At 44.2% G+C, this 22749-nt stretch overlaps 1 protein-coding gene across 4 annotated transcripts in view; it reads left to right on the top strand.

Annotated features, from left to right (window-relative positions):
• The window catches only part of CCDC93 (coiled-coil domain containing 93), an 88694-nt gene that overhangs the window by 13459 nt on the left and 52486 nt on the right, over positions 1–22749 (top strand). For 2 of the 4 annotated variants that reach the window (XM_044388258.3, XM_044388259.3), the window contains exons 4-8: positions 1062–1173; positions 5691–5789; positions 6590–6646; positions 16244–16344; positions 17007–17024. In XM_044388258.3, the coding sequence (XP_044244193.1) occupies positions 1062–1173; positions 5691–5789; positions 6590–6646; positions 16244–16344; positions 17007–17024 (387 nt within the window). The remainder of the gene's footprint in view (positions 1–1061; positions 1174–5690; positions 5790–6589; positions 6647–16243; positions 16345–17006; positions 17025–22749) is intronic. The other 2 variants (XM_026510120.4, XM_026510121.4) reach the window with 1 other exon arrangement.

The raw sequence follows: 22749 nt of genomic DNA on the forward strand, positions 1-22749 counted from the left end.
CTATCCCTGTAAGCTGAGCCAGAGGCCCCCCTTTCTCCATATGGCCCATAAGGACATGCCTTGTGACTGTTTCTCAAGGCAGATCCACTAAATAACCTCTGCTCTCTCCTCTTGAATCTGATCCAATTAAGATCTAAGAAACAGGAGCCCGACATCTGGAGATCAAATATCAGCTGTGTAGAGGAGGAAACTGCAATCTGTGGTGGGGTGGACTCGCACACAGATCGCTCTATCACCCCACCCGGGGCCAGACGGGAGCAGGGGGAGATGCTGGCCTCCTGACCGAGCTAGAAGAATGCTCTGGGGTCTCAGGGAGCCCCGTTCTTCCCCCCAGCTCCCAGACGTTTCCTAGGACTGAACCAAGGTATGGGAGAGAGATCAGAGTGCCTGACTTTTGCAGAGAAGCTCTGCTCTCTGGAAAAAGAGAGCAAGGACATGGTTTCCCCAAATCTAGGATTAATTTTAAAGTATTAAAAAAAATGAAAGACTATCTTTTATTTTAAAAATGCTTTTATACCAGAGTGGAGAACTCCTTTTTTTTTTTTAAGTATAAGGCCCTGTTTTGTCTTAATATTCTGGACACCTGGCTCAGGGCCTGGTAATTATTTGTTGCCTGAATGATATTTAGAACAGTTTTTTTAATGTGTAGCCTTAGTGGTTTCTAGGTCTTTGGAAAAAGTAGTCGGGTAAAACGAAATGTAAAAGAACCCCTGGGGCACTGAAAACTTTCTATTTTACCATGTAAGGATGTTCAGTAGTAATTACTACCACAAACATCACCACAATTTCATAAACAAACTGTGGTTTAATATAAACAAGATAGGGAGAAAAAAATTCTGGAATAAAGCATGAAAGCAGTACTGTGGCCTCAGTCACATGCATACACACACACATCTAAATTGTGCTTATTTTTCTCATTTTGCAGTCAGCCAGGAGAAGCTTGGTCATGGTCTGGCACTGAGAAGCCCCAGATTCTTCTGGAATGCTGCCCAGACTTGAGAGATGTCTTAAGGGCCACTTAGTGTGTTCTCACTCTTTTGCTTGTTGTTTTTTCCAAACAGAGCCCTATCAGAAAAAATCGTCTCAGTCCTGCCAAGGATGAAGTGTCCACACCAGCTGGAGCCCCACCAGATCCAGGGCATGGATTTTATTCACATATTTCCTGTTGTCCAGGTGAGAGCCTCTTTGTGGTTTCTTGTCCTCTGCACGTCAGAATTCCTGCCGCCAGTCTGGCTCGCAGGCCATCTGGTCTGGATCATGGGTCTAACGGGTGTGGTATGGAATTGGAGGAGCAGGACGTGATAGTGCTTCCTGATGTCATCCTCAGAAGGTTGCCAGTACCCCATCCCTGCCACCCCGGTTTCCCTGCCACCTGTTGTGATCTCTGAATGTTCCCATTAATTGGTTTTCATTGCCCTTTTTGTAAAGATAGAACTCCGTAGCCGCCCATGCTCTGGTCCTGTCCCACCTATCCAGCCTAACTTTATTTCTTGCTCTTCTTTTTTCTTTCTGTTCTAGCCCCTCTCACTTTCTTTCTGATTTTCTCGTACATATTATGCTTCCTCCTGTGACGGGCCCTTTCCCTCAGACTAGAAAGCTCTTCCCTGTCTCTCATTACCTACTTAATCCATATTCACCTTTCAGATTTCAGTTCCACCAAACCTCAAGAAAGCGTCCACTGACCAACCCCCCCCCCCCCAGTCTAGAACAGGCTCCTTTGCTATATCCACTCGTACTGGCCATATTCCTTTCCCTTGTGGGAATCTTCCTTGCTGTAGTTTGTAACCATGTATATCTGTCTGGTCACTTCTGCCCCTCCCGTAAGCTTCCTGGAGGCAGGCACCGTAGCTGCCCTGCTCACTGTAGTGTCTTCAGCACCATGGAATGGCTGGCATCGTGTCAGCAGTTAGTCTTCATTTGATGACTAGATGTCTAATGGGAGAGTATTTCCACTCTGGCCGTTTCCCAAGGCTCTGTGATTAAGTGGCTTATGCTGTACAGCCCCCTACATCCTTGCTGTCTGGTGTCTCAGGCGCCTCCGGGCACTTGGAAAAGAGGAGGAGCAAAGGGCCTGCTGTGTGAACAGCGCTTTGCAAATGATCCTAACCGAGTTCTTTGAAGCATCTATTATAATCTCACTCCTTACGTCTGGCGCAAGTGAGATGCAGAGAGTAACTGATTTGCTCGAGGGCAGAGAACTGGTGTGCAGAGAAGCAAGATTCCAGTCCAAACTCCTTGTCACTAAACCTTGTTCTCTTCCCACTCTGCCATTCAGGCAGCCCCTGCTTGAAGAGTCTTCCAATCCTGTGTTAAGATTATATAGCGTGGGGGTTGAGAGCGTGGACTCTGGAGACTTCCTGGGTTCAGAGCTTGGCTCTGCCACTTAGCTGTGTGACCTTGGGCAAATTACTTAACTTTTTGTCTGTTAAATAGGAACAATAATAGTACCTACCTGACAGGATGAGAATTAAGTACGTTAATTTGTAGAAAGCACTTAGCCGAAGGACCGGCACATTTTAGTAAGTGCTTTATAAGTGTTACATAGTCTGTTTCTGGTTTTGTTACTGGTATTGGGGACCTCCCCCTTCATCAGACTTTTAATCAAATCCTATGAAATTTGCGAATTGGAAGCTAAGACTTTAACTCAGAATTTGATTTGTGGGGTTTGTTAGACTTTCTCTTTCTGATGCGGGGGGCGGGATGGTACCTGATCCTTTTTGTGAAAATAGGAAGTAGGGACCCTGTGTTGATTATGACTGAAACTTCCACTACCACTATGTTGAGAAGTTGTTGGCTTTTCCCCCAAAGCCTGACTCTCTAGACCTTACTCAGCCCTATGCTAGAACTTTGAGAGCAAAAAATCTGGTCCAGGTAGGAGAAGGTGATGAAAGGGAAGTGATCATCTGTCGCCAGTTTGGGCATTTCGAACGTCTGAGTGTTCCGTGTTGTACGTGGAATGCTCGAGGGCCTCCAGTCTGTATATGAGAACCTAGCTTACTAGTTAGCAGATTTCTTCATTACATGGGTCTGTAAAATTTTAAAGCAAAAATGGAGGCTGACCTATGGTTGCCACCTATATTTTGCCAGGCAAGAACATCTTTAAAAGTAACAACTATCAAAACAGACAGACTCTTCAATACAGAGAACAGAGGTGGTTGCCAGAGGGGAGGGGGATGGGGGATGGGCAAAATAGGTGAAGCGAATAGTAAAGAGGTACAAACTTGCAGTTATCAAATAAATAAGTCACAGACATGAAAAGTACAGTATAGGGAATATAGTCCATACTCTTGTAATAACATCGTGTGATGATAGATGGTGACTGCATTTATCGTGGTGAGCACTGAATAACATATTAAATTGTCAAATCCCTATGTTGTACACCTGAAACTAACATAACATTGTGTATTAATTATACTTCAATAAAGACATTGGTTTAAGTAACAACTATCTTTCTCTGTCATTTCCTAAAAGAAAGGCCTTTTAACCCCCAATCTCAGAATAAAGGACAGTCCTTTAAATGGAGTACTATGAAAGTATTATGAAAAACTAGCCACATGCTTGTAGTTTTGCCTGGTTGCTGGAGGCCAGTGAAGGAGCGGTCATCGAGCTAGCTGTCTTGTGTGGCTCTGCAGGCTCACCACCTGCGTTCGCACTGTTCAGCACAGCTCTAGGAACACTCTGAGTGCCAGCCCAGAGAAGAACGCATCTCACTTCTGGCCCTGGTAGTTCTAGGTCACCTCTTTTTCTTCCATGCCAGACATGTGAATCCTGTGAGGGTAGGTATTTTGCTCAAATGCTAGGGACCTGGGGCAGAGCTTGGCTGTCCAAGAGGTTCCCTCCACAGCCCTTCACTCTAGGAACCCCAAAACAGCAACTGATTCTCTGAACCCTAAGACTCCTTACCTTCTTTATCTGATCACACTCACCAGGATACAGCCAAGTAACAACTCAGTGTAGATCGAATTCATGGAGGAACATCCGAAAAAGAAACAACTTTGAAAGTCCAGAAACTGGACCTCCTCATCCAAAGGAAAGTAGAGAGAAATTGAGTTGAGCAAGGAGTCAGCCTCCTTAGCTGTCCTGGTCCATGGTGTTGGGTGGGGGTGCAGGAGAGGGGCTACGGAAGCTCTGAATACTATCTGATCTTCTGTCCCTACTCCTGGGTCATTGTTTGGAGGTGGGGTGGAGTGGAGTGATGGAAATAAATAAAGCTAACAACAAAAGAATATTCCTCATAGAGTTATTTGCACCTACCCCCATCTTGGGCAGCGATTTCCTAAACATGTCCTTCACTTGCACTGGCTGCCGTCTGCGAGCAAGCATTCTGTCCATCCCTGCTGGAACACCATGCCGTTTGCCATGTGTCTGCTTTCCTTGATACCTAAGCCTTGCCAGATGTGTGGTGCTCGTGGGGGAACTACAACTACTGTCCACAAACTGCTTTCGAGATGCACTAGCTCTCTCTGGACAGAGCATGGTGACTCTGACAGATGGCGTCCCCCTCCATAATGCCCTTCAGTTGTAAAGGGAAGGTGTGAAGAGCCAGGGAGGAGAAACAGTGTTTCTGTATTTTACATTCTTACTCTCAGAGTGCCTGCATCTTCCACAGGTTATGGGGGTGTGTCTCTGTGTGTTGTCATTAAATGGAGTTTTAAGTAGGGAGCAATGGAGAACAGCTACGTCTGCATATCAGCCTATTAAAGCTGGGAAGAAGCTGGAGAACATTTAACAAAATCCGTATGTCCAGGCTCCTGGGTGGCACAGCGGTTAAGCGTCTGGCCTTCGGCTCAGGGTGTGATCCCGGCATTATGGGATCGGGCCCCACATCAGGCTCCTCCACTATGAGCCTGCTTCTTCCTCTCCCACTCCCCCTGCTTGTGTTCCCTCTCTCACTGGCTGTCTCTATCTCTGTCAAATAAATAAATAAAATCTTTAAAAAAAAACAAAACCCGTATGTCCAGTCTTGCGGTGTGGAAGAGCCTCTGAGTTGTGACTCTCAGCCTTGGGCTTGCTACTTACAGAGCAGCGGACAGATCACGTGGTCTCTCTGAGCTTCAGGTTCTGTACAACGTGGCTGGCACCAGCCACCTTATAATGTTGTGTGGATTAAAAGAGCAAATGCTCTGAGTGCCCAGCTCCCTTGAACCCTAGGGCTGTGGTCTCAGCAAGCCTGTTCTCAAATCTGAATACTTGGGGGGTTGTTTCAATCAATGAAAGAAGGGATTGTACTAGATGTTCTCTGAGGTTCTCTTCCCTTTCCCTGGTCTGTGGCGCAGGCAGCACAAGAGAGAGTAACGTTCAGATCTGCCACTAGAACCAGGAGGCTGTGGGGAGTAACTATATTTGTGTTGTGCTTCAGGCATTTACAGAGCATTCTAGTCCTTGTGATTGCATTTGCTCCCACAGTGGCTCTGTGAGGAGAAAGAAACGATAATCTATCCCCTACACAGAGGGAAACAGGCCCGAGCATCCGACGTGAGGCTTTAAGGCTCCCGCACAGCCACTCTGCTCTAGATCCCATTGGCTCTCAGCCTCTCAGATGCCCAGCCGGCTGCTTTTCGCATAGTTTCTCATCACCTGGTCAGTTCAAGTGTGGTGATCTGTCTTCACGAGTTGTACCATCTCTGAGCTAGCCTTTACCACAGCGGTGTCTCATCCCTGTCCTCACATTTCCTAACTTTCTTTCCCAGTGGCTGGTGAAGCGAGCTATAGAAACAAAGGAAGAGATGGGTGACTACATCCGCTCCTACTCCATATCCCAGTTCCAGAAAACCTACAGTCTCCCCGAGGTCAGTATTCCCCGTTTCTTTTCTCGTCTGACTGAGAACACGTGTGTACACTTAGAGACTCTGCGGGAAGGAGCAGAGTAAGCCCAGGCTCTGCTGCATGACGTCTCTGCCCCTACCTGGCCAGCACGGACAGTGGGCCTCCTCGTTCGTCACAACTGCCTCTTTAAATGGGCACTGGGGGAAAAAGCCCTGCAATTTTGTCCTTTTCTCTCAATTTTAGTACTTGATTCAGAACTTTTATTAAATCATAAGAACATGAGTATATTTTTTTAATAGTCATGTAAAGCTTTTCGAGAGACCACCTAGGTCATTGCCCAGGGCATTCCTGTAGTAACAGTTAAATAGTAACCACGCCCCTCCCCCCCCCCCCCCCCCGCAATAATAACAACGGATAGCTACTCAATACTCTACACTCAGTCCCAGCCCATCACATGCCTTCTCCTCTTTAATCTCCACAGCTGCTCCCTGATGTAGGTGGTGGTGTCCCCATTTACAGACGGTGAAACTGAGGCTTCGAGACTAGGTAGCTTGCTGGGGGTGTCAGAGCTCATAAGGATTTGAATGAGAATGCTTGGCTCCACCAGTATGCTCTTTCTTACCGCTGTGGGATCTGTTTTGGAGCCATCCGCAGAGGCCCTAACTTCTACCCATGCAGAATATATTCCAATTTGTTAGAAGATTGAGGCTTCTGCAGGCAAAGCTGTGATGAGAAATCCATTTGTAAGACAGGTTTCTGAGAAGTCCAGTTGAGTTTCAGCCTTCACACAGGGTTTGTTTAATCCCTGTGTTTTGTCTTACAGGATGATGACTTCATAAAGAGAAAAGAAAAGGCCATCAAGACAGTTGTTGACCTTTCAGTAAGTTCCCCTGCCCCTGTGTAAGAGAAGGACATAGGTTCATAGCCTCCAAATAGCCCCGTGATTCAAATCCCAAAACCCTTGGGATTGGAATTGCCCAGGTGCTGACCTCAGGTGGGTGTGTAAGGGAGGCCCTGCCTGCCTCAGTGCCTATATCTGGGTGCCAGCATTCATGGGTAGAAAATGGCACAACCACAGCCCTGTGTTTTTCTTAGTTCCAGTTTTCTGGGAGAAATTTTCCAAATCCAAAGCCTTTCCTCATTTGTGCCAGTGACAGGTAATAAACGTTGAATAGCTCCTCTTGAACTGGAGGTGGTAAATTGAGGTTAGCACCCCATGATGGCTCTGGAGAGGCATAGCCACTCCTGAGCTTTGTGTGGGACACACTGGGATGGCCTTGGTCACCCACACAAGTGGATCTTAACCATGGAGTCTGCACTCGCATTCCATTCTCCTCGGTGCAAGGGGCAGAGGAGAGCTGTTCAGATCTTTCTGGGCCAGACCCCAGCAGAACCTTCTCAGTGCCACCCACCCCACCCCACCCCACCCCAGCCTTCCTACCTGAGCTGCTGGGAATGAAGCCACAGTGCCTGAAGGGGAGTTTGCTTTCTTCCAAAAATAATGTGTAGTGTTATTTTGCATTTTTCTCCCTACCTTAAGAATAAATGTGTGGTCTTCCAAGGTGATCACTCTAAAAAGAGTAACAATCATTTGATGACATGAAGTCGTCATTTAAAACAGGAAAGTCTTTGTCACCTTAGAGTTGTAATTTGTATCTTTTTCACAGTTCCATTTGGGAAGTGGAAGGAGTGGAAAACCTTCAAGATAGTTACACTCTGAAGCCAGATACTGTTCTCAGAAATGGTGGCAGTATTAAATAATAATAATAATAATAACAGGACATGATAGGACATCAGAGTAATTTTTTCCCTGGTTATGAAATAGTTGTTCAGTTTAGACATCCTTAAAGGTTTTGGGGTTTTTTAAAGGTTGATAGATGCAGAGGAAGAGAATCACCCTTAATCTCACAGCACAGAAGCAGCTTTCTTTTGCTGCTTGGACGTATTTCTTCCATGTTTTGTGTTTTGTTTTGTTTTTTAAGATGTTATTTATTTACTTGTCAGAGAGAGAGAGCACAAGCAGGGAGAGTGGCAGGCAGAACAGGCAGAGAGAGGAGCAGACTCCCCACTAAGCAGGGACCGGTATCATGACCTGAGCCGAAGGCAGACGTGTAACCAACTGAGCCACCCAGGTGTTCCTCTTCCATGTTTTTAATGTGCATTTTTATACCGAATTGGAGTCATATTTTAAAAATAATTTTGTTGGTTTTTTTTAACTTACCAATATAGAGTCTTTGTAAGCTATTAAAAATTCCTCGTAACTGCATTTGTCATGAAAAATAATAACCAATTTGTTGGATATGTGGTTGCTTTCTCTTATTTTAAATGATGCTTCATTACTGGAAAGCTAGGAGAACCAAGTGATGGCATTAACCTCTCATCCAGGGAACTGGGCTCCTGGGGCAGGAGAGGAAGGGAAACTCTCTTTTCCCTGTAAAGCCTGTCTTATTTGAATGTTATACCAAGTCTGTGTGTTGCTTATTCAAAAACAATAAACAGGGGCACCTGGGTGGCTCAGTCGTTAAGCCTCTGCCTTTGGCTCAGGTCATGATCCCAGGGTCCTGGGATTGAGCCCCGTATCGGGCTCCCTGCTCAGCGGGAAGCCTGCTTCTCCCTTTCCCACTCCCCCTGCTTGTATTCCTTCTTTCGCTGTGTCTCTCTCTGTCGAGTAAATAAATAAAATCTTTAAAAAAAGAACAATAAACAAAAGTAAATTTTTCTAAATGCTTACTTGAATATATTCTTGTATAAATCTCACTCTGAGCCCTGGGTAGAGAGTGAGAAACAATAGTTTCCAGCCTTATCACCGGGAAGAAAAGGCCAGCATAGCCTTCAGTCATCCTGTCAATGGAACTGGGCCTGGCGTCTCTATACCCACTAAACATTTCAGGCTTCTAGAGACACATTCTTTCTTCTTATTATTAGTAATGGAGTTTTTAAAGAAAATTCTCCTCTTCTGCTTGGTAATGTGACTGCATAGGATTTAAGGAGGTAATGATAATGACAGCTACCTGGTTCCCAGACATTGTTGTAAATATTTATGTGTACCTTACCCAGTCCTCACAATAGTCTGCTGAAGTAGGAGCGATTATCTGTTTTTACAGGTGAGGAAGCTCAAGCACAGATGGGTTACCTAAGTTGCCCAAGGTCACATTGGTGATGATGGAGTCAGGATGCAAACCCAGTCTTGTAACTAGTACACTATGGGCCTCTAGATAAAATGCTTTTTACAGCTAATTGGAAAATAATATCAAGATAAAGGAAAATGGGAAAAATTTGCAAGTCCCTTGATAATAGTTCAGATTGCTCAGTTGATTTCCTTTTTTATGTGTGAACTTACTCCTCAGTTGACTGTCGATACATGTGTAGCAGGAATGATAAAGAATTTTGATGGATGGCCAGAGCTGGCCTTTGGATTTTATTTGTTTTCTTCTTTCTCTGTCTACCGAAAATACCCCTGATTTCCAGATGCTGTCTTCTTAGGTTTCTTAGCTGAGCTCCATTGCCATTCACTTCCCTCCCTCCCTCCCTCCCTCCCACAACTTCTGTAAGTGCTTCGTGCTTCCTTGCCTTGAAATGCAAGTTCCAGAGCTTACAGGAGACCCCAGGGCTGCAGGGCATGTCCCTGGCCTGTCCTTGTGAGTCCTGTAAGGAATGAAACAGCGTGCTGGTTTTCATTCGTCGTCACTCTTCCCAAGGGGAATCTATCCCTTAGTGAAGGGAATGAAGTCTTTCCTTGACGACCAGAAGCTGTGGCTCTTTGTAGGTCTCGGGTTCTGAAGGCTGCTTCCCTCTCCTTCCACCCTTTCCCCAGTTCTGCCCTTCACATGCCTCATCACTGTTTTTTACCTGCTCCTTATCGACGAATCTAGAATCCCAAACTTAAATTGTGAATGGTAACTTACGGATTCAAATAAGGTCACACAATAGGTGCCTAATTTCTGGACCCAGCCTTTTATAATATATGTCTGTAGCTGCCGTGTACTGACTGAGGGCCTTCTGTGTGTTTGGCACCTAATTAGGCATTTCACGAGCATCGTCCCGTTAACTCCTCTCCAACACTCAGCAAGTTCTATATTATTATTTCTGTTTCATAAATCACAAGGTTGAAGCCAGAAAGGTTAACAAATTCCCTCCATATTTGCAGAATCGGAAGAGGCAGCCAGATTTTACATCAGACTCCTCAAACACGACAGGTGTGGTGCTCCTCCTGTTTCCTCTTGCCTTGGACTAATGCTCCTGGCTTATTTGAGGGCTCTGTGATGTTACTCATCTAGGTCCCAAAGACTCAGAGACATACAGAGCGGCTAAGTGCTCTCCCGCCATCTCGTCAGTCCCCTGCCGGAGCGTTTACTGCGACTTTTCCACTTGAAGACCCTTTGTCTGGCTAGAGAATGTCTGCCAAGTGAAGAATGTCATGTAGCCTTTCTTCATCTACGAACATAATACCATTGCGCCTCAACCAGCTGGCTTTTACTTATTCTTGCTTAGATATAACCTCTTTTTAAAAAATAAATATCAAACGTTTTAACATTTTTCAAAGTATTTAGCTTATTCTTATCCTTACCCATCCTTGTAGGACTGCTCCAGTCTTTTGCATTTGTCCTTGGTTATGTAGCCCAGCCATTTTTTGGTGCATGATTTTTTTGTTTTAAAAAAGCCTAGGTTTATTTTGTACTAGTACCTTAGTAATAATAACAAAAAATGAAGAAATGGGAAAAAATTACAAAGACTAAGTCACCATGGTACCACCAGCCAGGGATAATTACTGATATATATTCCAAGTAGGAAATCCAAAGTTAGGGATATCAATACAGAGAATTAGAGATCCCTAAAAACGGCATTATACTGTATATTCTGTTTTGTTTTTTGCTCAACAATGTAATTGAGGCCCTTTCCATACCAGTAATATATCTCCATAGCCTTTTTACTGGCTATAGATTATTCATTATGTGGTATTAATTTAACTAGGTTACTTTGTATCTTTTTTTTTTCTTTTGGCCTTTATGTAGGACATTCTCATAAGTTTTTCCTTTTATCTTTATTTACTTAGGAAACATTCGATGAAATGGAATTGGGTCAGAGGTTATGCCTAAGGCCGTTAGTACCTCTTGGCAGATTGCCAGGCAGAAAGACTGCTGTGAACTTGAATTTCTGGGTTCATCACTTTGGGGTTCTCTCTCTTTTTCTTGGCCTCATTTTTCTTCCTCTTGGGGATTATTCCCAGTACTTTGACTTTCTTCTTGAAATGTGTTACTTCTTGGCTTCTCCATACCTCCTTTTCACAGAATGCTAGCTGCTTTGTAGAAGGCTTGCTGATGGCAGGTGTATTTTCAAAGCACCTAAGAAATCAAAACTCTTGCCACCCAGGACAGGTCACCCCTTACCACCTTCTCCTTTTTGTGTCATAACATAGTCGCTCGTTTGTCTCACTTAGCAGGCTGTTGTACAGCTTACTTGCTCCTCGTCTGAGCTGTCAGCCTTCATATCCCTCAAGTATCTGTTCTGAGTGGTGAGGTCTGTGACTCCCTGTTAACCTTGAGTAAAGAGTACCTGTGAAACTTTACCCAGAGCTCCAAAAAGTAATTGTTTACTATTCACTGAACATTTTTTGGTAATATTTAGAATTTTGTTTAAGAATAGAGGGGGGAAAAGGACTTTTAGAGCTGCCAGGCTCGTTAAAAGAAATGTTTTGCAGAACTTATGGGATCACCTAGGAGACCATGTCATTTGAAATTATCACTCCAGTGTGTTCTTCCACAGGAGACGCTATAAGGAAGGCCTTTTCATTCAACACATAAAATACAAATGTGGATACACACATTAAACAATGTTAGTACATTTTATCAATAATAATATGTATACATACACGTATTAAAAATATATATCTTACGCTCAGTTGGTTAAGCGTCCGACTCTTGATTTCAGCTCAGAGATTCTTCTGTCCCTCTCCTCTGCCCCTCCCCCTCAAAAATATGTATATCTATCTATCCTAGATATATATATCTTAGCCCTTACTGTATGTCAGATGCTATGAAATAATTAATTAATCCTTACAATAACTCTACTTGTATCTTTCTTATAGATGGAAAATCACAGAGGTTAAAGTAACTTGCCCCAAATCAGACAGGTAGTAAATTATGGGGTTAGGACTAAAACCTTGTTTGTCTACCTATTCATTCAGTAATACTAGTTGCACACTGACCGTGTGCCAGATCGCACTCTAGGAGGTGACGTAAAAGCAGTGACATTCCATCCTAATGGAATCAAGGGAATTTGGTTGAGGTCTCATCAAGGAAAAAGACATGACCACGAGGGGGCAGCAGCACATGTAAGCTTTATTGGGGCGATGCTTTGACAGGTTTGCATGTAGGATGGGGCAGTCAGTCCCTCACAGCAAGCCACCCTCCAGAGTTCTAGGCACCAGGGTGGCATCCAGAAGGGAAGGGGAGCTAGGGAACGCCCCGGGGGGGTCCTGGAGATAGTTCAGGTGCTTCGGTGATGTCACACAGCAACAGAGAGTCTCCAGGTCAGAGATCTCTGAAGGAGATCGGCAGCTTCAGTTTTGGGTCTTTACAGGCCCAGGGCTTATCCTATCTGTGGTTAGCAGATGCAGTTCTGTAGAGTATGCGACACAGACGGGCTCTACGTGGCTAAAAATCTGCCAGTTTGGGCCATGTTTGCAACAACTGGTTGTGTAAAAATTTGAGTTTGGCCCTGGCACGCTTCTGAGCCAGTAGATCTCAGCCTGCTGTGAGGAAATAAACCCAAGAGCCAATACGCAGAAGCCATCTTTGGCTCCTTTATTTAATACAGTGACCTTAGTCTTACCCAGCAAATTATACCGTTTGACTCAAGGAGCCCTGCAGTGAGATGTGTGCTGGTCCTGAAGGAGCAGAGCGGAGCTCATGTGAAAGAGAATAGAAAAGGAACAAAGTCTGGAGAAAACTCTGCCTTCTCAACTAACTTTCCTCCCTGCAGATGTGTTCCTCCCTCCAGAAACAGTTGCCATCCCTTGATCTCCCATTTCCTTCAGTTAGTACCCAGGGGCTTTGTTTTGGTTGTTGTTTTATTAGCATGAGAATGGAAAGAAAAAGAAAAAAAGCAAATGTATTTGTCCCAGTTATAATAACTCTTTCCTCCGGGATCTTTTGGGACTTTGGTCTTGATGGTGGAGACATCTGTGGAGCCCCATTAGGTGAAGCAAAGTTAGTTCATGGGGCTCCTGGGCTGAGGTGTGTCTGTGAGAGCTGAGCCCTGAGAGACTGTGTTAAGGTCAGCGGAGGCAAGTCAGGGGAATGTTACTTCCTGCCGACCTGGATGTGGCCTGGCCTACTGGAGCTTTCCACCAGAGAATGCCAGGTTGGTGGTGGCTGTCTCATTATTTCAGGGAGGAGACACCTGCCGTAATTGTGATTAATCTTTGCTACAGACACTGTCCTGGTGTTGTGCTCTTCCACTTCCCTTCCCTGCCATTTGAAATGTGACTCAGGAATTACTCTAACCGGTGTGTCGTAGCCAGACCTGTAAGGTAGAAATCTGTGACTCTCACGGTGCAAGAGCTCTGCTTTACAGAAGAGTCTCTTGAATATGTTAACCCTGCTCGCATGTCCTTTAGCACAGAGAGCAAGAGCCTGTTCAAGAGCTATTCGTCTAGCCTTGGTTTTTACAGGTAAGGAAACAGGCCCATTGAAGGGCATTCCCAAGGTCACAGAGCTAGTTAATGGCAGAGACCAGACTAGACATCAGTGTTCCTGACTCCTATGGCTCTAAAGGGTGACTTAGCAATAGTTCTTTAAGTTGGCCTGAAAACCTCTGACATTTAGGTCCTCCTTACTTAAGCAAACCATTGTAATTGTCAGTGTGGCAGCCTCAAGTATATAGTGGGCTCACAAGAGGACTCATTTGGGTTGGCTGGAGGGTGGTGGGAATGCCCACCAGAAGCAAGTCAGTGTATTGGAAAAACCCTGGGACTAGCAGCCAGGGGACCTAGGGTCAGGCCTAATACTATTTTAGAGATCCTGGACAAATCATTTAATCTCTGCTTCTTCAGTAGTGAAGTGGGGGTAACAGCATCTGCTTTGTCTCTACCTCTTGATGCAGTTATAAAATGCAAAGGTGAGGTGTATATGAGGTGCTTTTAAGTATAGGGAATAATTACACAAAGGCCAACATTGTCACTGTTTGGCAGAATAAAAGGTCCTTGTAGCTGTTGGTTTCAGTATGCTATTGTTTTGGAGTCAGTCCTTTTTTTAGAAGAATCCAATTTCCTGTCTTGGGTCACTGACTCTATCAGTGGTAACTAAGGAAGATAGCAGTTAAACTCAATTATATAGTACCGCTATAATAGTAGGGCTCGGTGAAAATTGAATCATATGCAGTAACTGACGTCATGCGGATTCATTATATGTTGCATTTCCCCATGAATCTGTTTTACATTATTTATAGCTTCCTATTCATGTAGACAGCAGCAGCAAACTAGGAATTATTTCTGGCAGCAAGTTATAAAAACAATACTCCAGCGTCATTCCAGACCCTAGTCCAGTCCTTTTTTTCCTTTTTTTTACAAAATTGTTAAGATTATATAGTACATGTTACAAAAGGATGTTTTTCTGAATGTTTGAAACTTTTCATAATAAAAAGTAAAATAATAAAGTTAACCAGAATGATCAAGGGGTACAATTCTACTTGGAAAAAAGTACCACTATCTGAAGAAACCTGGTAGTAGTGCTTGTCCTAGTGATGTCCAAGTAGAGGTTAGTTGTGATGAACTTGGTCGTGGAGAAGAAAAGATCCAGGGTTGAACAGTTGGAATACCTTCCTTGCATGAATATTTGCCTACTGGCACCCAGAGCCCTGAGCACATTGTACTAAGATATTATTTGACTGACAGCTTGACACTCAAGAAGGACATTCGTCTGGGGCAGAATGCTAAATCAGGTCATCTGGGGGCGAAGACCTGCATTAATTGAGCACGTACTACACACCATGTACTTTGTTCAAGAAATACATATATATTGCATGGTGCACTGGGTGTTATATGCAACTAATGAATCATGGAACTTTACATCAGAAACCAGGGGTGTACTGTATGGTGACTAACATAATATAATAAAAAAACATTAAAAAAAAAAGAAATACATATATATAGTTTCAGAATGTGTCCTATACAAAATAGACCTATGTTTGCTTCTACATTTATAATTAAATCACACTCTAGTAATTTAAAAAGTCAATGAAAGTTGATAGAGCATTTTGTGTTTTTATATACTTTTTTGGGGATAAACCTCAGCAGAATACTTTTGTAAAAAAGATATTATTGCTGAAGAGTTTTATCTACTCTTCTTTTCTGCTATTAGAGTCTAAGAATTGAAATCCCCTTTACCATTTAAGGAATTTTTTTTTTAAAGGATTCTGGGTTAACCTATACACCTGTGATTGTTTAACTGGTTTGTGGCTCTGGGTGGTGGAAAGGTCTGGATATGCAGTGACTAGAAAATTTGTATTTTTTTCTGGAACATTTTATTAAGGAATAAAAAAGATCTGAATAGAGAGATGAACCTTGCTTCTTAAGGCAAGATTCAATATTATAAATATGCCAGTTCTTTCCAAAATAATCTATGAATTAGGTGTGATTCCAATCAAAACTGAAGTTATTTATTATGAATTTGACAAGTTGATACTAGAATTCATTAGGAAGAGAGAATGTTTAACAATAGTCAGGAAATTTGAGTAAGAACAGTGGAGACAGGATAAAGGTTCATAAAGCAAGAGGAATTGAAGAGGGTAACATTGGTACATGTTATATACATGTATGCCATTCCAGATCAGAGGAAGACTGGACTATTAAATTGATGGTGTTGGAATTCTTAATTTTCCATTCAGGAAAAAAAGCTTCTGAGTAGATTAAAAAGCTAAGTATTACCTATACAAGTAACATACAAGAACTTTTTTTTTTTAACAATCCATGGTAATAAGAAGCAAGATATAAAATGATTAATAAGTTTGACCATATAAAATATTGAAATGCCATAGGACAAAAGAAACACCAAGTTGGGGTGCCTGGGTGGCTCAGTTGAGTGTCCGGCTCTTAGTTTCTGCTCAGGTCATGATCTCAGGGTCATGGGATTGAGCCCCGAGTTGGGGATTCTCTCTCTCCCTCTGCCCCTCTCCCCATGCTCGCTCGCTCTTTCCCTCTCTCTAAAAATAAATGAATAAATCTTTTTTAAAAAAAGAAAGAAACATCAAAATAAAGTTGACAAGCAATCTCTTGAGTGGAAATATTTGCTACCTATATGAATGTCAAAGGAACAGACTTCTGGGAGGCGGCCACCCTGAGTGCCCAGTGTTCTCCTGCGGGAGGCAGGCACACTCGCCATGATGGGAAGACTTGCCCCCGACTGGCTGGATGCACCCAGCAGGCGGTTCAGGAAGAGCTCTCGCACTCAGTAAGTCGTCTGTCTCATCCACTTCTTAGGATGTTTACAAGCCCCGTCGGAAATACAAACGCCAGCAGGGCGCAGAAGAGCTGCTCGATGAAGAATCTCGAGTCCATGCCACCCTTTTGGAATATGGCAGGTAACGAAGGGGACCCAGTCTGATGTGTCTATTTTATAAAACCATTGGAAAGAAAGGCTATTTTGGATTGCTTCATTGAGGTTAATTTGGTTGTGGGGTTTTTTTGTGTTTTTTGTTTTTGGTTGTTTTTTTTACTGGATTGAATTTACGGTTTTTGGCCTGAGATTTCCATCACCAGGGACTTTTCTCTCTGGGATTCACTTACCCACATTTCTGTGGGTAGCTTCCCTGATGGTGGTGGAGGCCTGATCCTTGCAGTTCCCCTCCGGAAACATGTGTGTAACCGTGCGCCCTCACTCTGCCCTTCCGGGGAGTTGGGGTATTTGGGGTATTTGCAGAGACTAGCGGCCATCTGCCTTTCATGCCCCTGCTGTTCATTAAAATCTTCAGGTAAACTACAGAATTGAAAACAGTTACGGTAGTTTTAAGTGTTAGACTAACAGTTTTGGTTTCCTGTGAGGGATTGTCCTGAGCAGGAAGATGAAGAATTTAGAAATATTTTGTCACTTCTTAATAACCTTTCTAATTTAAAAAAAAAAAAACAATTATCTTTTATCCTCATTTTTTACTTAAAAAGCACACAAAGAAGTGCTGTCCTCATTGAAGTTCCTGGTTGACCTTGGATTATTAACCTTCATTTATGTCCTGCATTTTCTACTTAGGGTAACTGATTCCTTGATGTGAGTATGTCTCCTTGTGCTTCCTTTCTTTCTCCTGGGAGTGGTTGCTGTGTGCTGCTCTGCCTCTTAACCCAGCCCTCCTTGGGCGGCTGGAACTAACAGCTCTGCCTCTAGCACCTTCCTGAGTGAGCATCTGAAGACTTCCCCCCACCCCAATCCCCTAGCACTAGAGAGAACCAGAAGGAAGTTAGGCTTCATTGGCTTAAATACTCCATCTTTCAAATGGAAAGAATTTTCCAAAAAAAGTTGCTACCTTTTTTTTTTTTCTTTTTCTTTTTGAGGGGGTCGTGTGACATCAGGTCCGTCCTTCCTAAGAATGAAAGCTAGTCTGTTTCATTCAAAGGAAGGTGTTAGTTCTGGCCCTAAGCCCGGTGTGATGGCTACCCAACACAGCTCACCAATTGCTGCTGTGAATTGAACTCTTCTGAGTCAGGCACCACCAGACCATCTACATAATTTGTGGGGCCCAGGATAAAATAAAAATGCAGAGCCCCTTGTTAAGAATTACTAATAATGATTAATTATTAAGAATTTCAAGACAGCAACAACCACCAGGTGTGGGGCTCTTCTGAGTGTTGGGCCCTGAGCAGCTGGACGGGTTGCCTGCCCTGGGCACTGTGATGGGGTTTTCCAGCCAAGCCCCAGCTGTAAGTGGGCGGGTGAGGCCGCACTGCTCTGGGTGAGCCACAGCTGGAGACACAGCCTCCCTGGGTGTCACATGTTCCAGAGCCAAAGAATACTCAGGGGAATGTTGTGGTTTTCCTAGTTTATTGTTCATACCTTCACTTTCTTCCTGTTGTCGTGGATACTCAGACGCTCCGGGGGGTGAAAAGGAGTCAGAAGATTCGGTGAATTGCCCACCTCACTGAGACCAGGCTGACAATATTTCACGATTTTGTTTTGAAATTCTGAGTTTTAAACTGGCTCTTTTGCATGTGTCATAGAGGGCAGTCACTATTGTCATGTGGTGGTTGGGTAGCTTCAGGACGTCCCTGCCCATCCTCAGAAGTGGTTGGTGGTTGGAGTCCAAACTTTAGGGAGGGGAGCAATGCACAGGTTTTCTTTGTGACTCCTCTCAAATTTGAAGAGTAATGAAGATCGGAGTGTTTCAATGTCAATCTCGGTTCCTGTTGGTGGGGTCAGGCTGACTTCTGCTGAGTTCTAAGCTTAGGGTAGGTGTTCGATGAAGGATTTTTTTAGGAGAGGGGTTATTTTGCTCTCTTTTTAGCTTTCCTGATGAGGAGAGGGTGAGTTTGTGAGAAGTGGGAAAGTGGATACTTAGGACATTGTGATGGTTTAATTAGCTCAATTCTCTTTTTTGAGAATGGCAAAGACAGCATCAGAAAATTTAGGGGTGCCTGGGTGGCTCAGTCATTAAGCGTCTGCCTTCGGCTCAGGTCATGATCCCAGGGTCCTGGGATCGAGCCCCGCATCAGGCTTCCTGCTCAGCGGGAGGTCTGCTTCTCCCTCTCCCACTCCCCCTGCTTGTGTTCCCTCTCGCTGTTTCTCTCTCTGTCAAATAAATAAATAAAATCTTTAAAAAAAAAAAAAAAGAAAGAAAAGAAAATTTAAAAAGTAACTTGCCCAGAGTCACCTATTAACTACTTTGAAGAATTACTAAAAGCCTCACACTGGGACTTGAACTCAGGTTCGTTGGACCCTCAGAGCGTTCTCTTATCATTATCTACAAGTACTGTTTGAGCCTCCAGGGGAAGTTCAGCCCCTGGTTTTAGAAAGACAGGCCCAGTCTTTGTTGTTTGGCCTGACACTGGACAAGAAGAGAGTGTTTATTAAAACTGATGTAGCAAATTAGACAGAACTTGAAGGCCCACCAGGTGTGCATTTCATTCCCCCTGCTTGGGAAGGCCCTCCCCTCCTTTCTGGCTCTCCGACTTTCTCCTCAGGGTTCGGTCAGTACTGTCCCCTACACGCAGGTCTTGCCCGGTAAGTGAGGATTGCATAACAATACACATGTGAAGAACTGAGTAGTTTGTCCTGTGCAGAAAACAGTAAATGTCAGCTGTGAGGCTCTGTCGTCAGCAGTACCAGCAACAGTTTTCAATTCTCAGATGCCTTTAAATCTGACCTGTAGATTTACGTGCGCCTCTCCTTTCAGTTCTCCTTGTCCCTGTACTCTGTGCCCCTAGCACTAGTCCTCCCCCAGCCCACCCTTCCTCCTTCCCTTCCCCAGTCAAGCAAGGCTGGGCCTCCAGTGGTCCTGGGACTCACCCTCCTCCATCCTGTCTCTCCCTTCAATGTGAACATCATGGTGCCCCTTAATTGCTCACCCCCACCTAGGAATCCACATCCCCCATCTCTTATCAGTACCTCTGGTTTCCTCTATATCTCACCTCTTGATAAGAGGATGAGTATTTTGACTCCTGGAGTAAAAAGGTCTGAAACTCTTTGGGGTTGAAGGTTACTCATTAGCCTAGGCCCACAGTGCATCTGGCTTTGAGGTCAGCATTCCAGCTTCTTCCACCTTTTTTGACTTATTTGCTGAAATGAAGTTGAACTCTGAGCCTGGTCAACCACGCTGAAGGATTTAAGGACTGTGTGTGGCTGTTCATGTGTGGATAGATTTGTTTAAGTGTCGTGGTGTTGGAAAAACAAGACTCATAGTTTTGATTTTAGACTTAAACCAAATTGCAAGTCTATAATATTTCAATTTTATTATGGGTCCAATCAGCTTTTAGGAGCTAAATTAAAACACCTAACCATGCTATAAAACTGCCGCTGTGGGGAAATGCATTTTATGTGCGGTATATTTGACTTTGTTAAAAACCAAAATTCAGCCGAGTACATTTGAAGATCTAATTGGCTTTATTAAGTGATTCATGAATCCAGCAGCCTCCCATGTAACAAGTAGAGATGCGTTCCCAGGAGCTATACAAACTGGGAGGTTTTTATGGGAAGGAGAGTGGGGCAAGAAGTTATTAGCAAAAGAAAACAAGGGATTGTTTCAGGCAAGGTCACCTTCGTTTAGGGGGAGAAGAGAGGAGGTCTTATTAGGTGATTACCTCATCTTCCTTTGGAGGATGGAGAGGGCCTTTAAGACAGATTACCTCTTTGGTGCTGACCAGAAAATTTTAGATTGATTGCCTTAAAATTCCACTCCTGGAGGGGTTGAAACTGCAGTGGGGTCTTGGTTTGGTCTCACAGGGACTAGTGACTGTACCTTGGGCCTGTGGAGTTCTCTGACAACTTGGAGGTGGAATTTTGAAGCATAACCACTAGAATACTGGCGTTAACCTATTCCACACTATTTGAGGCCTAATTTTAGTTGCTTTGAAGTCATTCTGTACTTAGTAAATGAAATACGACATGGCTCTCCCAACCTGTGTGTATCCTCTGTGATGATAAGGCCTGTGACGTGCTCATAGAAGGTATTTAGTAAATGCTTATGAGATGAACGGAGAATAGAGTCCACAGTCCTTAGTATTTAGGGCTTTGTTATGTCCCAGTTTTGTTCAGGATTCCAGGTAGTTTGATCTCTGTCTTAATTTGCCCTGTGGCATTTGTTTGTGAAGGTTAGTTTGTTTTCTAGAACTGTGATGTCCACTACACTAGTAGAAGCCGTATGTGGTGTCGAGCATTTGAAGTATGGCCAGTGTGACTCAAAAACAGAATCTTAATTAAGTTACATTTAAATTTAAAGACTCAGGCTTGATTTAGTTATTGGAAGAAGTTTAAGTTTGCTTGAAATAACTCGAATAAAGTTATCTGTTTGGCTCTCGTTACTTTTTTTCAGACTGTGCTGTTCTAGAAGGTGTACACCCTTGATATAAAAATCAAGTGTGAGGTGTAGGATATGAGGAGGTAAAGTGGTGGGAAGAGGCCAGAGTTCTGTCGGTGCTGACAGTGTAGGACATGAGCGGGGCTGGTGGCGCAGAGCTAACACAGGGGAAGGCGGAAACAAATTAAAGCATCTGGCAGTACCGAGAGGCTGGCACTTGTGAGGACAGGGCAGGGCAGACAGGGCAAGAGTTGAGGGAGCTGGGGGACAGAGCAGCATACCTGTGAGAGGTAAAAGAGAAGTAAATGCTTTGTAGTAGAAATAAGTTGAAGCATCCCCTCGTTCTTCATGAGGGATGATAGGCCATAAAGGGATACCATGTTCTCCTGCTGAAGCTCAAACAACGTGGAAGTCTCCCAGAGACGTCTTGACCGGTGAACATAATGAGGCAGGCATTAATAGGCAACCGAGGACAGCTCTTTGTCATGGAAGCCTTGTCACCATGTCACATGGAGAAAGAGGCTTTAGAGAAATCATCAGGACTCTACTCATTCAGCGTACATTTATTGAGTACCCAGGACAGCACTGGGGATACAGAAGTGAATGGAGCTGTCTGAAACATGCTGAGTGAAGAAGCCAGTTACAGAAGTCCACCTAAGATTCTGTTTATATGATATGTCCAGAATAGGCGAATCCATCAAGACAGAAAATGGATTACTGGTAGCCAGGGGCTGGAGAGGGGGAATTGGGACTAACTGCAGATAGGTATGGAGTTTCTTTCTGGAGTGATGGAACTATTCTGGAATTAGATAGTGGTGATGGTTGCACAAATAGTGAATCCACTAAAACCACTGAAGTATATAGTTTCAAATGGTAAATTTTATGTGATATGAATCGTATCTCAGGGTAAAAAACTATTTAAAAAAAATGAGCGAAGCACTCCCTCCAGGAGCTCAACAGACAGATTTATAGGATTAGATATAATTATTGCAGCCTGTGGGATGAGTGCACTGGTGCCTAACCTAGGCCTTTGGGTGGTCAGAAGGGTCTGCCCACAACCTCCATTTTTACGAAGGAGTAGAAGGGACCTAGGAACTGATTCACTCACATTTAGTTGTTTACTGCTTTATTTGGAAAATCCAGAAAGTTCAGGGTCCTTAGATGAGGGCTCTCTGCCTGAGGGTATGTCATCTGCCCTAAGGGTCTCTACGGACTAAAGGCCTGGAGAACAAAGGAACACCCAAGGTGTGAGGTTACTTCTAAGAGTGGGGCACTGTGGTGAGACCCTCTGTTGGTCTGGCTTCTGACCAACCAAGGTTCCTCCAGCTAGTTTCAGCAAAAGGGGTTGACTACACGGATCCTTGGGAAGGCTTAAGAGGTGGGATCCAGGCTGAGCCAGCGTCACTTCCCAAGCAGCACATCAGAACCAGGCCTCCAAAGATGCTGCTTCCACTTGCACTGTGGGGAAGCCAGCTAGCGGCCTGTGGGGCTGACAAACCATGCTACCTCGGCCAAAATCAGGGTGCTGCTGCCACAGCTGCTGGCCCCAAAACCGGGTTACCTCTGTGATCCACAGAAGCACACACACCCTCCACGCCCACGCTCTCTCCTCACCTGGCTGCTGCACGTTCACATCACCGCCTGAAGGGCGGAACCTAGGTAGCATTCCAAGCTCTGCGTGCAAGGGAGTATAGAAACTGGAGTCTTTGGGGTACCTGGGTGGCTCAGTCAGTTAAGCATCAGACTCTTGATCTTGCCTCAGGTCATGACCTCAGGGTTGTGAGACTGAGCCCTGCCTTGGGCTCTGTGCTCAGCGTAGAGCCTGCTTGAGATTCTCTCTCTCTCTCCCTCTCCTTCTTCCCTTCCCCCCCATAAAAAGAAAAAAGTCTTTTGTTTCCCAGCTTCTGGAGTATAGGAAGATGCAGTAGACATTGTGAAACTAATGCACAGGGTCTGTCCTAAGGTCCTTTAGAAACTGTGGGTGGACAC

Source organism: Ursus arctos, unplaced genomic scaffold, assembly GCF_023065955.2.
Source record: "Ursus arctos isolate Adak ecotype North America unplaced genomic scaffold, UrsArc2.0 scaffold_1, whole genome shotgun sequence".
Lineage (NCBI taxonomy): Eukaryota > Metazoa > Chordata > Mammalia > Carnivora > Ursidae > Ursus > Ursus arctos.